Source organism: Myxocyprinus asiaticus, chromosome 2 (assembly GCF_019703515.2).
Source record: "Myxocyprinus asiaticus isolate MX2 ecotype Aquarium Trade chromosome 2, UBuf_Myxa_2, whole genome shotgun sequence".
Taxonomy (NCBI): domain Eukaryota; kingdom Metazoa; phylum Chordata; class Actinopteri; order Cypriniformes; family Catostomidae; genus Myxocyprinus; species Myxocyprinus asiaticus.
In genome coordinates this window covers 31,419,575-31,436,115 of record NC_059345.1, presented here as the reverse complement: position 1 = coordinate 31,436,115, position 16,541 = coordinate 31,419,575, and the positions used below count along the sequence as shown (strand labels likewise).

The window sequence follows — 16,541 nt, the reverse complement described above, 5'->3', positions numbered from 1 at the left end:
TCCATTGTGAAGAAGGCTCAGCAAAGGTTGTACTTCCTTCGCCAGCTGAGGAAGTTCAACCTGCCACTGGAGCTGCTGACTCTGACTGTTGTTCTACTCAGCCGTCATTGAGTCTGTCCTGTGTACATCTATAAATGTCTGGTTTGGTTCAGCCACCAAATCAGACAGAAGGAAACTACAATGGACAGTCAGGACTGCTGAGAGGATTATTGGTGCCCCCCTGCCCACCCTCCAAGACCTGTATGTCTCCAGGGTGAGGAAACGTGCAGGTAGAATCACTCTGGACCCCACACACCCTGCCCACTCCCTTCTGAACTGTTGCCCTCTGACCGGCACTACAGAACACAGAAATACTCAAACCAGCCTGTCTGGCACCAACAATCATCCATGCGATTATCTAATCAGCTAATCATGTGGCAGCAGTGCAGTGTATAAAATCATGCAGATATGGGTCAGGAGCTTCAGTTAATGTTCACATCAACCATCAAAATGGGGAAAAATGTGATCTCAGTGATTGGAGCGTGGCATGATAGTTGGTGCCAGATGGGCTGGTTTGAGTATTTCTGTAACTGCTGATCTCCTGGAATTTTCACGCACAGCAGTCTCTAGGATTTACTCCAAATGGTGCCAAAAACAAAAAACATCCAGTGAGCGGCAGTTCTGTGGACGGTTATATATATACATAACCTACCCTGAGAAACATTCACTGGAGTACAAAGTGTGACAACTAACCCTGGTCTTACCATCTGTGTCATTTTGGATAATTATGATAAATCGTATCAAAGTTATCAAATGTAATCTAATCTTATGACAAAATTTTAAATTTAAAAATGCATCACGTCAATTAGTAAAAGAAGCAAATATTTAAATCCCTAATGAAAAGCAATCATTGATGAAGAGCAGAGCTGGAGCCTCTCTACATGCCTTCACTCCCACTAGTGCGTCATTTCTTTCCCTCCAAACACACAACATTAGTCTAAATCAATTCAGACTAACAGGACACAAACAAGCTTTAATATTTAATGAAATGAGATCTGGGTTGATTGCAAAGCATTTTAACCACAGCTCTATGGCCATCATTATTGTCACACATCTGTGGAAAGTCATACATCCATTAAACAGCTGCTATGCTGCTTTCCATTGTTTACTTGCCACTTAGAAGGCATTTTCCCGTTTATTACTGAGAGAAGAGTGGTGTAATGCCATCTTAAATACTTTCTCTGACAGCAGTCTCGTCAGTATCATTATGCTCACATAGGGCTCCATACACGAGGATGAAGAACCAGTGTGATCTTATGAAAATGCTGAGATCTCAGACTTAAATGCAGATAGCTTGAAATAATAATGCAATGACACTGTTGATGTGAAGCCTGCCTGCCTGATGGATTACAACACATTACAAACTTCTCCAATAAGAAAGCATTAAAGTTTAAAGATTACATATTTTCAAAGGAATGACTGCTGTCACAGCAATAAAGTGCATTCATCCTAATATTGCAACCAATGGCTTCTTTTTACAGGTGTGAGAGATCTCTGATTGGCTGCTATCCTTCCATGCCGCACTGTCAAAAAGGAGAGTATTAAACTGCAGATAATGTGCACTGAACCTTATATGTCGACAACTTGACTACAAATAACTATCAATAAATAGCCCAAAAATGACAGTAAATATAAAATAAACCACACTGTTACTGGCTACTGTTCTCTTTCTATTTCAATTTTTGCTGCTTCTTACCTGCTAATTTTCTCTCCTCCCACCCTTTCTTTGATTTATTCCCCCACCCCCTCCACTTAGTATGTAGGAGGAGAGAATCATCAATCTTTCTCTACACTGACAGCATTCAATTGTGCCATGCTTTACCATGTAAGAGGGGAAGAATGGACAGAGTTCTATTGATAACTCAATCATCTTCGCTTGCCCATGTGAGTGGAAACACTTGCCCCACGAGCCTGAGGAAAGACTGTGGAATTCACTGGCTGATGGGTAATCCCCTGAGAGCCTGCAGGTGCAGATTCAATGACAGTCCCTGAAGTTAAAAGAAAACACTCCGGATGGCACACTTGCCAGTCCTGTAAAGTTCTTTGCTTTTATTGCTGTAATAGGCTGCAGCTTGGAGAGATTCCTCTGGATGACAGCCAGTCTTGAACCTTGTTTATAGGACCTGTTTGTCACATCACTTCTAAATTTCCTGTACTGCAAGCAGCATCAGGAGCTTTAAACTTTCATATGTGTGGAAAGTTTTAAGGCACATTAACAGCACAAGTAGGAGAAACCGGAGCTAGCTGTCACACTTTTTATACTTCAGTGAATATTTCTCAGGGTAGGTTTAATTTCAGTCTAATTTCAGTCAAAAATTTCCATTTCTGCAGTCCCCTCCAAAACCAAGTCTACACCTCTTTTTCAATCTACACCTGCATTAAACAACCTGTTATAGACTTTTCAGCAAAATCAAAAGAGTTAAACGAAGCACAAAATGATTTAACAACATTTAAAAATGGAAAGGAAACATTAAAAAATGTCAAAACATTGTTTTGGCTAACAAATATTGTATTTAATAAATTGTATAAATGTATGAAATTTAAAGCACATGTGACAATCTCCCCTGGTAAAAAATGACAATTTGCCCCAACCAGACTTTCATGAAAATTACCTTTGTCCATGGGTGTAGATTCCAGGGGGGAGGTAACCCCCCAATAATCAAAACAAGCAAGTACAACATTCTGGAGACCTGTTGTGTGCACACAGGGCCCTAGTGCTCAGGCACCTCAGCCGTTTGGGGCTTCGGGTCAACTGGGAAAAAAGCAAGCTCTCCCCGGTTCAGAGCATCTCTTTTCTCGGCATGGAGTTAGACTCAGTCTTGATGATAACGGGCCTCACAAGCGAGCGCGTGCAGTCAGTGCTGAACTACCTTAAGTCATTCAAGCAGAGAACAGTGGTTTCACTGAAACACTTTCAGAGGCTCCTGGGGCATATGGCTTCCTCGGCGGCAGTCACGCGACTCGGGTTGATGCATATGAGACCACTTCAGCACTGGCTTCAGACTCGAGTCCCGAGACGGGCATGGTGCCGCGGCACACATCGCGTGGCCATCACACCGATCTGCCGCCATTTGTTCAGCCCTTGGACAGACTTTGCATTTCTGTGGGCAGGGGTTCCCCTACAGCAAGTGTCCAGGCATGACATGGTTATGACAGACGCCTCCAAGCTAGGCTGGGGCACCGTGTGCAACAGGCACGCAGCCGCCGATTCCTGGACAGGACCGCGACTGTGTTGGCATATCAACTGCCTCGAGTTGCTGGCAGTACTGCTTGCCCTGTGGAGGCTTTTGCCATTGATCCAGGGCAAGCACATGTTAGTCCAGACGGACAACACAGCGACGGTAGCGTATATAAACCGCCAAGGCGGCTTACGCTCACGTCGCATGTCGCAACTCGCCCGCCGTCTCCTCCTCTGGAGTCAGCAGCAACTGAGGTCGCTGTGGGCCACTCACATCCCTGGCAACCTCAACGCCACAGTGGACGCGCTGTCACGGCAGGTGACACTCAGGGGAGAGTGGAGACTCCACAACCAGGTAGTCCAGCTGATTTGGAGTCAATTCGGCAAGGCACAGGTAGACCTGTTTGCTTCCCGAGAATCCTCCCACTGCCCACTCTGGTATTCCCTGACGGGGGCTCCCCGGTGGTGGTAGACACGATCACTCAGGCCAGGGCTCCCTCTACGAGGCAGCTATATGCCCTGAAGTGGCATTTGTTTGCAAATTGGTGTTCTTCCCAAGGCGAAGACCCCCAGAGGTGCGCAGTCAGGTCAGTGCTTTCCTTCCTGCAGGAGAGGCTGGAAGGAAGGTGTATGTGGCTGCCATAGCGGCACACCACAACGCAGTGGAGGGTAAGTCCCTAGGGAAGCCTGAGAGGTGCCAGGAGGCTGAATCTTCCTAGGCCGCGCCTCTTTCCCTCATGGGATCTCTCCATGGTCCTTCTGGGCCTTCAGAGAGCCCTGTTTGAGCCTCTAGATTCAGTCGAGCTGAAAGCCCTCTCCTTGAAGACGGCCCTCCTGACCGCGCTCACCTCCATCAAGAGGGTTGGGGACCTACAGGCGTTCTCTGTCAGTGACACCTGCCTGGAGTTTGGCCCGGAGGACTCTCACGAAGTCCTGAGACCCCGACCAGGCTATGTGCCCAAGGTTCCCACGACCCCTTTTAGGGATCAGGTGGTGAGCCTGCAAGTATTGACCCAGGAGGAGGCAGACCCAGCCTTATCGTTGCTGTGTCCGGTGCGTGCTTTACGCACCTACTTGGATCACACACAGAGCTTTAGACGCTCTGCTTTGGCGGACAGTGGATAGGGAACGCTGTCTCCAAACAGAGGCTTGCCCACTGGATCGTGGATGCCATCGTGCTGGCATACCAGGCCCAGGCCGTGCCTGCCTCTTTGCAAATACGAGCACACTCTACGAGGAGTGTGGCGTCCTTGTGGGCACTGGCCAGTGGCACCTCTCTAGCAGACATCTGCAGGGCAGCGGACTGGGCAACACCCAATACCTTTGCGAGATTTTATAATCTCCAGGTTGAGCCGGTTTCATCCCGTGTATTGTCAGGTACGAACATGTAAGTGTGCGGAACAGCTGGCCAGGTGTATCGCTTGCGTACAGCAACTTTCCCCTCCGTGAGGTGAAGACGTGTGCTCTTTTCTCCCATGCGAGTTCACGAGTCTGTGAACCCTGGATGTCTTTCCTCCCTAGCCCTGTGGCTGGCAAATTCAGAGGAGAAATTCCTAGCCGGATCCAGTACAGGTGCTAGCATGCCCTGTCCTGGGGTATGTGCTCCACAGGCGCCAGTTACCTCTGGTAGCCCCCTGTGATGTATTTTCCGTTGTATGGTCTCCCTATCGGTCGACCCGCGTCTCCCTTGGGCAGAGCCCTCTCTGCCTCTGGTCACTGTGTTTGTAGAGCTCCTCCCCTTTGGGCAGGACCTACCACCATGCCTCTTCCATGTGCGGCTGGTGAGCCCACATGATGTATTTGCCATATGTTAACCTCCCCTTCAGGCAGGATGTGGTCTCTGCGGTGTCCTTTCCCCCTCAAAGAATAGGAAGGGAAAAGAACTCCTTCCCTGACGCGAATAATAGCATTAGATGGCCCCAGCCGAATCTAAATACTCTGTGGAGAGAAAAAACATAGAGAGAAAAGGCCGCGGCTGGTGCGGCCTGCTCCCATACTAGTTATGTCCCCCTCCCCCTCCCCCTCCCAGGGATGTGGGGAACTACATGAAGTCTTTTGGGGCTTTGGGGGAGGCTACGTGCAGACCATTGCACCTGCTATTATGCACACAGCAGCTTGCTTGCACCTGAATCGACAGTCCACGTAACACAGTTCAGCTAGTTGTGGCGTTTTGTATAGGGACCACTAGCGTCACTACATCGACACAACGTCAAGTGAGTGACAGATAGGGAATGTCTTGGTTACTGTCGTAACCTCGGTTCCCTGATGGAGGGTACGAGACTTTGTGTCACTCCCAATACTCCCAACAACACCCACCTGCACTTTGCGCTGGCACGAAAATTGCACTTAGAATTAGCACTCTCACAAAAATAGGATAAGACGTAGCGCAAGGCCTATTTGCGTAATGCTATGCTTTGTGCACTCAAGAAAATAGAGCCCTCAATCTTATTGTTAATGAGATATAGCCCCATGTGACAACTAGCCCTAGTCTCCCCAAATGTAGTTTAGAACACTTCCCCACAGTTTTGAAGTAAAATATGGAATATCAAGACAATTCCCAAATTATTCCATGCATGTTGGCAGTATGAGTAAATTAAACAACAAAACAGTTTTGATTCCCTCGTGCTGATGGAAAACTGGGGTGTGTAGCTAAACTGCTTCATCTTGGCCACAGAGTGCTGTGTTTACTCAAAACCCTCAGCTACATATCTCCTGCTGTAACCCATCTCATACTTTGATCTAGGGTTGTGTACTACAACTGAGAGAGAGAGAGAGAGAGAGAGAGAGAGAGACAAATATAGAGAGAGAGAGACATCTGTACAGAGAAAGAGAAAAAGGGATGAAAAAGAGACAGATAGTGAGCGACTGGGAGAGAGAGATTGATGAGAGGGAGAGAGATTGAGAAAGAGAAAGATAATCATTGAATGAGACAGTCCTGATCTCCTCAAAGTGACAGTCAGATGCAGAAAAACATAACATTATGTATCCAAATAAAAAACACATCAAAAGAAAAAACTCCAAATAAACTAAAATATAGAGGGCACAGATTATCAGTGTTAGAACAACAAAACATGCTTCATCCTAATAGAAAAAGAATAACAGTGTTAATATAGGTATATTCAGCCTCTGTCTTTTTGCCAAACACCAAAAGCTTTAAAATAATAATGCAACATATCTGAGCAGTCAGTAATTTGTTCCAGCCCCTTGTAAACAGCTTAGTCATGTTTAGTCTGATTCAGAGCATTGCTGGCAGTTTTGGTGATATATTGAAAAACTGCTGTGCCAAGGCTCGTTATTGTGCAGTAGTGCGGCTGCCATGGAGAGAACCACTGAGAGCAGTTGTCAGTGTGTATGTATGCATTTGTCTTATGTGTGCATTTGTGTCAGGGTATAGACTTAACAACATCCCACCCATTTTGCAATCTGTAAACTTGTACATCCTCCCTTAATGCGCCCACAGGAGTCTATGAAGGTAAATCAGTAGCAAAACTCGAGAGCTTGCATATTTGGATTTGATAACATTTACAATAAATATTTGTACTCGTAAGTTGAAATTTGCACTTGTAAAATAAAAAAAATTGAAGTTGAATGTTGCAATCTGCACTCACAGACAATAATTCAAAGCTTGTGTTCTGAATTCACAATTGCATACAAGTAGTCATAAATGTGTAAAATGACATTCACATAAATACAACTATAGACACAATTTTGTATTACACATTTACTTTTGTACTTTAATTCATTTTTCAGTACAACCACAAATCGGCACTTACAACCTCTCAAATCTGGAACTTTAAATCTTCATGCCTTGACTTTTGCAAAACTTTTGCAAAAACTGTAGCAAAACTCACTCGTGCACTTGTAAAATACTGATGCAAGAGAGCAAGACCAGTGTTTGGCGGGGGAGGGGGCAATGAAGTTGTTTTATTGGTTGATGCCTTTTATTATCACACTGAATGAGGTTTATTTTAAAATAATGACTGGCTTATGTACATTTTCCCTTTAATATTGATCATCATTAGTGAACTTGCTTCAGCTAAAAGTATAATGAATTATGTTGGTTATTCCAATATCACACTAATGGACAACTACCAGTACAATCCTTGGATGCCTGGTAAAACTTTACATTGTCGAGTGGAAAGTGGTCTTAATAATATACGTTAGTATATCAGTGAAGGAAAATGTATCGATAAGTGTGGGAGTTTTACAAAACTTTTTTTAATGCTATTTAATAAATTTTTTTTTTTAAATACCCTCGGATTGTTAGATCCTGTAACAGTGCTAACACTGTTACCCTTTCTTTTACGAGGATTTTTCCACTACTCGCCACAAAGAGGCACTAAGGCACTAATGTCCCATGTATTTAGCCAGGTAGTAGAGTAGAGGAAGACAGTTTTGTTTGGTACAAGGAAGCATGGTCTTACATGAAGCCGGTCAGTAAATCTCAGAGAGTCCAGACTGAGAAACATAATGTTTCCAGCTCAATCAATGCAAGAATGTTTTTCTTATTCTTTCTTATGTCTTTGTGTTTTGTTCATGACAATTGGTATTTATTTTCCTATCGTGTGTTGTATATATGTGTGTGCTCTCTAGCTAATGGTAGCACATGTCTTCTTTTGTAGAAGGACTCTACCAAGGCAGTAGTAGTGAAAAAAGTAGATTTCACTTCATTCCTTTATCACCTCATCGCCTTGTGGATTAGTAAAGATCCCAAGTACAAGGATTATCGTGGTGGACTATTCTTCTTCATTGGATTATTTGAAGAGCACATGAAGGACTATTACCAGTTTGGATTATATATTTTTCTTTTACTCACAGGATTTGTTATCATCACTTTTCATCATCATAGACATTGACTATTCCATTGCTCAGCGCATTCACTGAACCAATCAGATAAGCCTTTTCTATTCATTTTGTCATCATTGCCTTTATCTCTCTGTTGATATATGCTCATTCATATCTCTCATGCGTGTCTGATTAAGTGTCTTATCATAGTTTTGTTTATTGTATTATATTAATTTTGTTTCATTTCAAGTCATGTTCATTTCCATGGATTATCATTGATCAGTTTATTCATACCGGGGTTCAAACATTTGAGTTTACATAAAAATACAAAACACATTCATTTGTTTCTGTGAGTTTGTGACAAAATTCTGGGATAAAGTAACATTTATATTACCAACATAAAAACAATAGTTTGGTGGTTCCCTCCCAAAAATCAGATATATAACTGTACTCAGCGTGGCGGTTATAATCCCTCCATCATGATGACGGGCTCTGCATTGCCTTAACAAAAAGGTGCGTGATAGCACTGTGGCATGACATCATCGCGTACAAAAACATCCCATTTCATTGGCTAGGCATCAAATAATAAAACGACTTCATTGACCTCTCCACTGTCAAACACTGGTTTTGCTCTAGTGCACAAGTGAGTTCTGCTACAGGTTTTCACAAAAATTGTTGCAAAAGTCAAGGCGTAAAGATTTAAAGTTGCAGTGCCAGATTTGAGAGGCTGTAAGTGCCAATTTGTGGTTGTACAGCAAAAATGGGTAACACTTTATTTGGATGGCCCAAGTAGACATTTAACTGACTGTAAGTGACTTATCAACTGGCTTGCTATAGCTAGTAAACAGTTTTCAACAATGTTTCAACAAACATTCAGTAGACTATCAATAGCCTCTATAACAGCAGCAAAATAACAGCTTATCGACTGACATGCTATAGCTAGTAAACAGTGTTTCAACAAACATTCAGCAGACTTTCAATAGCTTGTATATTGTTGTTCTCAACAATAATGTAAGTAGGTCATTAATAGAGATCTATATACAGGCTACTGAAAGTCTACTGAATGTTTGTTGAAACACTGTTTACTAGCTATAGCAAGTCAGTCGATAAGCTGTTATTTTGCTGCCTTTATACAGGCTACTGATAGACTACTGAATGTTTGTTGAAACACTGTTTACTAGCTATAGCAAGCCAGTTGATAAGTCACTTATAGTCAGTTAAATATCTACTTGGGACCATCCAAATAAAGTGTTACCCAAAAATGAATTAAAGTACAAAAGTTAATATGCAATACAAGTTTGTGTTTGTAGTTGTATTTATGTGAGTCATTTTACACATTTGTGACTACTTGTCTGCAATTGTGAATTCAGAACACAAGCTCTGAATAATTGTCTGTGAGTGCAGATTGCAACATTCAACTTCAAATTTTTATTTTACAGGTTTTCACATTGGTGCTGTGAGTGTAAATTTAAACTTACAAGTACAAATATTTATTGTATAAGTTCTCAAATCCAAAGACGCAAACTCTCGAGTTTTGCTACTGATTTACCTTCATATATGTTGACCGATCCCACCAAACAAGAGGCATGAAAAATTCAGCCAGCGTGCCCAAACCCTGCTGCAATTATGCATGAGTAGAACGGCTGGCTGAACAGAGCAAAACCCAATGCATACACTTTACATCCCATTGCAGCACTGACTGCCAGGCTGGATCTGTGTGTGATCAGACACTCACACTGACTACAGAGCACTACATGACATGGCAATCAGAAGCCCTCCAGCTCCTCCTGATAGCACTACCTGTGATAATGCCTTCGCATCACACAGACGAACAAATCTGCAGCTAAATTCACAGGGCATAGGACAAATTAGAAAATGATCCTTTGTAAGTGTACCAAACATGTGCATGTCACGTACTGGTACAGTAATAGCATATTATGAAAGGTAGAGATAAATCTTCAAGATTTTGTGCCTTGGTTAGAATGAGCATGTAATAGGGAAGGAATGAAATAAATGTGTAGGTGAGAGAAGAACGTGTTGTTTGGAGACTTTGTTGTGCCCCCAGAGCACAAACTGAACATATAACTGGTTTGTTTATGAATCTAAAACTAGCATTAGTTAATGGCTCACACACACACACACACATGTAAACACATACAAGCAAACACCACATGCTTGTAAGAAATGTGCACGCATGCAGCCATGCACTTCTAATGTTTCTTTTGTGCAGATGGAAAAAACAAAATACTATGCAGAAGGCAGACTAAAATATATATGTGGGGAAAAAAGCTAAAGATTTCTTGAATCAGAGCTAAATAAATGTAAAGCGCTTCAGCTGGACTCGCATGTCATTCGCATTTCACTTGTTTTGTTTTTTCAGTTTGGAACTGAAGCTGTTAGAAATATTGTATGGAAATACACAGCACTGATTAATTTGTGAAAAGGACTGTATTAGTCAACAATACAGAGATTTTATGTTCATAGCAAAGCATACTGAAGCCCTTAAAGGTCGTGTATGCATTATTATGGTTCTGCCTTGTTTTCAACATTATCACATGGAAAATCTACATATTGCTTCTGAATGTTCATGTACCCTGAAATCGACCCTATACAGCCAATTTACTGACAAGCATTCACATAAAAAAATGTGAGTGCAATTCAAATGTTCTCCACTGAAGGTTAGTGTTATATGTCTCTAGCTTTCTTTTGAAGGAGGAAGCGAGGGCTGGGTAAAATGTCCAATGTAAATACTTTATTGCACACACAAAGACCTTCTTTTCAGCATAACATTAAATGCGCACATGATCACTGCTGCGTGCGTCACTCTCTCTCTCCCTCCCTCCAGTGGTTTAGATTGCCCTTTTTATCCCTCTCCACTCCCACTGCAAACAAATCAGCTGTTAGAGATGATTTCCCACAGGTGTCAATCCTTACCGTTTTATCTCTCCCGGCCTCGCTCTCTGCAAACGTCACTTGGCCACGCCCCCATCACCACAGTTAGGTTTAGGGTTGGGGTTTGGTTAGGGAGTAGGGTTAATAAAATATGCATTTCTGTTGACTGTATTAAAGGAATAGTTCACCCAAAAATGAAAATTCTCTCATCATTTACTCACCCTTATCCATCCCTGATGTGTATGACATTCTGCAGAATACAAATTAAGATTTCTAGAAGAATATCTCAGCTTTTAGTCCATACAATTTAAGTGAATGGGTACCAAAATTTTGAAGCTCCAAAAATCACATAAGTCAGCATAAATGTAATCCATATGACCCCAGTAGTTAAATCAATGTCTTCAGAAGCAATATTATAGGTGTAGGTGAGAAACAGATCAATATTTAAGTACATTTTTACAATAAATTCTCCTCCCTGCTTTCACATTCTTCTACTTGTGTTTTTGGTGATTCAAATTCTTCATGTAAACGCCCCCTACTGGGCAGGGGGAAGAATTTCTAGCAAAAAACTGACTTAAGTATTGATCTGTTTCTCACCCACATCTATCATATCACTTCTGAAGATATAGATTTAACCACTGGAGTCATATGGATTATTTTTATGCTGCCTTTATGTGCATTTTGGAGCATCAAAATTTTGGCACCCATTCACTTGCATTGTGATAGAGCTGAGATATTCTTATAAAAATCTTAATTTGTGTACTGCAGAAGAAAGAAATAGTCTGTACATATCTGGGATGGCATGAGGGTGAGTAAATGATGTGAGGATTTTCATTTTTGGTGCCACCCTTTGGACATTTCACCTCACCAACACTTCCAGCTTCAGCTACTGGGGGCATTGGTTTGAATTTTGGTAAGCACAGACAGATTTCAGCAGCACAGCTGTGTTAAAATATGCATACATCCTTATTATGTATTAGTATGCCAAAATCAGTATGCCAATGGAGTAGGGTGTCCGAATCCTTACTCCGAAAAAAAGAGTAGTTGAGAATCTGAAGTGCGCATCCACTGGACACTTTACTTTCCTATAATGGCAGCAGAGCTGAGGAGGTCACATTTAAAACGCTGAACTAAAAAATTATTACATCATATATTCAGGTCACGGGACAGTGCCCGCTTTCCAAGGTGAATGTATGTCCAGGAATGCATTCATACTATTCACCTGCATGCATACAGGTGAAGAAAAAAAAAACATACTTTTTAAGTGCGCTCTGCATCAAATGCAGTGGTATACATAGTCTGACAGTACGCAATTTCGATTGCAGCCACAGTATGATCAGTCTGCTTTTGACAAAAGTTATTTTAAAGTTTACATTTTTCTGAGAAAATAACAGAAAATATCATTAATTTACAGCCTTTAGATAACATTATTATTCATTATATATTATTTTATACATATTTATTTACATAATAAATTAATATAATAAATGTAATCAATTTATATTTTATTAATGTAATTTCGATTTGCCTGCTCAACAGAAATAGCAGTAAATAGCAATAACAAAATTAGAGGGAGCATTGCTTTTAAGGGTAGTTTATTTCTTACCACCAAAGAAAGTGGCCTTTTCCACGACACCACTCCGATCAGTCCGGACAACAGCACCTGAAACAAAAAGAAAACAATTTTTATTGTTAATAGAGCTGCACAGCTGGGTCAGTTCAACACCAACGCTGTCGAGTGAAATGAACATATCAGCACTACAAGAGGCAGGAGGAAGTGCACTCTCTCACAGGTGACTTTTTCCATATTTCATGTGCAGGGAATGATACGGTCAACTGAGTGTCAGAAGAAATTCTGCTGGAAGGGTCGAGATGTTTACATGAACAGCCCCCAGCACCTATTTTCTCTTTCTGTTCTCTATCTTTTTCTCTTTCACCCTTCATTACCTATTAGCACTTTACTCTGAGGCAGTCTCTCTCTCCTTCCCACACATACTCCTTTACCCTTTAACCCATCATGTCTTGCAGGGCTCTCTCCCTAATTCACACTCGTTCCCATGAGACCTCTGTGATGTGCTAAAATCACAACGCTGCCTCATGAAATAAAACAGTTTGAGAGCAGGTGCAGAACATTACAACTGGAATGAAACATTAGTAAAGAAGCTGATGTTGTCAGCAGTTTAGAATGCAAATCAAGTAATGAATAATGCTACAGAAGCCATTTAAATGCTTAGCACATACATAGTGCACATACATAGTGCTTTATATATTAAAGAAAGTGAAAGCTGACTAGTGTGCATGCTGACCTGTTCTAAAACTCTGAAATGTGTTTGATGGCAAAAGGGAGAGAGATCAGTGAGATTGGGAAATCAATTGATCTGAAGATTATAGGATTACTGTGTTTATTGTGTGCTATCACACAGCTGTGGGATTAGCAATTACAAACATAAAAGAAAAGTGCTGAAGAGCATTAAACTCTCATCAATATTTAATGCATAGATATTTTTATTTTTTGGTAAGACTAAAACGTGATTCTAATGAGCTACAATGTGATTTGGTCTGCTGACTGACTTTGGTCTCTACTGGATCTCTCCAGATTAACAATCATTGTATTAATAAATAACAAATACTCAAGGTACAGTAACGCTAACAGTCACACAGTACATAAAAACACTCAATTACTGCAGCCATGATCGACGTAAACATATTTTTTTTAATAAAATTTTAATAACTTTTGGTTGCCAGTAATAGTGCAATGAACAGTTAGCACAGTTTTAGCATAGTTTTGGAGAAAAAAAGCGCAATCTATAATGAGTCTAACTTATATACAAAGGAGCCATGTTTACACTGTAAAGAATGACAATTAATTTAAATATGCATGGCACAGCACTGAACCAACGCATATAGCAGCCGGTCAAGTTGGACTGCTGGTGGTTTACAGTAGAGCTCAGGCAGCTTCGTCAAGCCAAAGAGGATGCTTACAGGGGTGGGGATAAAGTCTTGTACAATCAGGCCAGGAACACACTGAACAAGGAAATCAGAGTGGCTAAAAGAAGATACTCTGAGAAGCTGAAAAACAAGTTTTCAGCTAATGACTCTGCATCAGTGTGGAGTGGCATGAAACAACTCACAAATTACAGGACTCCTACCCCCAACCCTGTGGTGGACCAACAACTGGCTGACGACCTGAATGTGTTCTACTGCAGACTTGAAAGGCCCAATCTCACACCCCACACCCACTCTGACCTTCACTTCACACAAACACCAACACCTCCTGCAACCCCCCTCCTCCATCCTCCTGCTACTCAACCTGCACTTAAGATCTGTGAAGATGATGTGAGCCGGGTCTTTCGGAAACAAAAGACGAGGAAATCTTCAGGCCCAGATGGCGTCTCACCAGCGCATCTTCGATCCTGTGCTAACCAGCTGGCCCCCATCTTCACACAGATCTTCAATAGATCACTGGAGCAGTGTGAAGTTCCATGCTGCTTCAAACGCTCAATCATTATTCCTGTCCCAAAGAAACCAAAAATCACAGGACATAATGACTACAGACCTGTCACCCTGACGTCTGTGGTCATGAAATCATTTGAGAGACTGGTGTTGGCCCACCTGAAGAACATCATTGGACCCTTTCTAGATCCCCTTCAATTTGCTTATCGAGCAAACAGGTCTGTGGATGATGCAGTCAACCTGGGATTGCATCATATCCTGCAACATCTGGACAGACCAGGGACATATGCAAGGATCCTTTTTGTGGACTTCAGTTTGGCTTTCAACACCATCATACCAGCTATACTCCAGAATAAATTACACACACTCTCTGTTCCCATGTCAGTGGATTACCAGCTTTCTGACGGACAGGCAGCAGCTTGTGAGACAGGGGAAACTCACTTCCAGCACCTGTTTAATCAGCACGGGTGCCCCCCAAGGATGTGTGCTCTCCCCACTACTCTTCTCCCTCTACACCAATGACTGCATTGCCAAGGACCCCTCTGTCAAGCTCCTGAAGTTTGCAGATGACACCACTGTCATCTGCCTCATCCGAGATGACGATGAGTCTGCATACAGAAGGGAGGTTAAACAGCTGGCTGTCTGGTGCAGTCAAAACAACCTTGAGCTGAACACGCCTAAAACGGTGGAGATGATTGTGGACTTTAGGAGGAACACCCCAACACTGACCCCCCTCACCATTCTAAATAGCACTGTGGCATCAGTGGAGTCATTCAGGATCCTGGGCACTACCATCTCACAGGACCTGAAGTGGGAGACACACATTGACTCCATTGTGAAAAAGGCCCAGCAGAGGTTGTACTTCCTTCGCCAGCTGAGGAAGTTCAACCTGCCACAGGCGCTGCTGATACAGTTCTACTCAGCAGTCATTGAGTCTGTCCTCTGCACTTCAATAACTGTCTGGTTTGGTTCAGCTACGAAATCAGACATCAGAAGACTACAAAGGACAGTTTGGACTGCTGAGAGGATTATTGGTTGTCCCCTACCCCCCTTCAAGAACTATACACTTCCAGAGTGAGGAAAAAAGCTGGAAAAATCACTCTGGACCCCACTCACCCTGCCCACTACCTTTTTGAACTGTTGCCTTCTGGCCAACGATTCAGAGCTCTGAGCACCAGAACCGTCAGGCACAGGAACAGTTTTTCCCTCAGGTTATCCATCTCATGAACAGTTAAATTGCCCCATTGAGCAATAACTATGTGCATAACACAGTTTAGTCTTTTTTATATTTATCCAACACATCCAACCTCTTCTACCATTTCATTCCTCTAAAAAAAAAAAAAAAAAACATTTGCACTGTACATAACAGATTTGTATTTTGCACTGTACATAACAGATAACAGATTTGTATTAGATTTGCACTACGTATGTTTATGTGTGTATGTACGTATGTATGTGTGTGTCTGTGTGTGTATGTACGTATGTGTATAATTATTTTTTTATTTTTTATTATTATCTATGTCTTGCTGCTGTTTTTGTATTGTTTTTGTATTGTTGTATACTGGAAGCTCCTGTCACCAAGACAAATTCCTTGTATGCGTAAGCATACTTGGCAATAAAGCTGATTCTGATTCTGATTCTGGTGGTTAGTAAATAAAACCTTTGCACTGAAATACTGTGCACTAAAGTGGTGCAACTGTTTAGTGAATTCGTCCCAATGTATTCCAGATATTGTGGATTGGCAGGAGATGTTTTGTAAGGTAGTGCTGTCTGTAATTTACATTCAAATCAGTCAAGCCTCTGGGAGCCAAGGCAAATTTAATTTAAATGATAATTTGATGTCATTATTAAGACCTTTCTGCAACTCATATAAATTTTAGTCATAAGTATGATGTGAGATTACGTTTTATGAGAAAGAGTGTGTGTGTGTGCATGTGTGAGACAGATGCTTCAGAGAGATACTTCACTCTTTATTTGCTCTCTTGAATTATTGATCCTCTTTTAGCACCAATAGAGAGGGAGAAAGAAAGGGAGAAAACAAAACCAATAGTGAGGATAAAAGATGTTGAGAAAGAGTCAGTTAAAGGTAAGATTGAAAGGGAGGAAGGGCCTGACTGATGGCTATTTGTATGTTAGAGAGGAGAGGAAAAGCATATGAGATTGTTTAAAGCAAAATTTGAGTTTTGTGGCTTTT

At 41.8% G+C, this 16,541-nt stretch overlaps 1 protein-coding gene across 3 annotated transcripts in view; it reads right to left on the bottom strand.

Annotated features, from left to right (window-relative positions):
• LOC127416245 (protein ENTREP2-like) overlaps positions 1–16,541 on the bottom strand; it is a 250,567-nt gene that overhangs the window by 129,050 nt on the left and 104,976 nt on the right. For 2 of the 3 annotated variants that reach the window (XM_051655491.1, XM_051655500.1), the window contains exon 2: positions 12,501–12,557. In XM_051655491.1, the coding sequence (XP_051511451.1) occupies positions 12,501–12,557 (57 nt within the window). Of the gene's footprint in view, positions 1–12,500; positions 12,558–16,541 lie in introns of those variants that run through there. The other variant, XM_051655507.1, reaches the window with a different exon arrangement.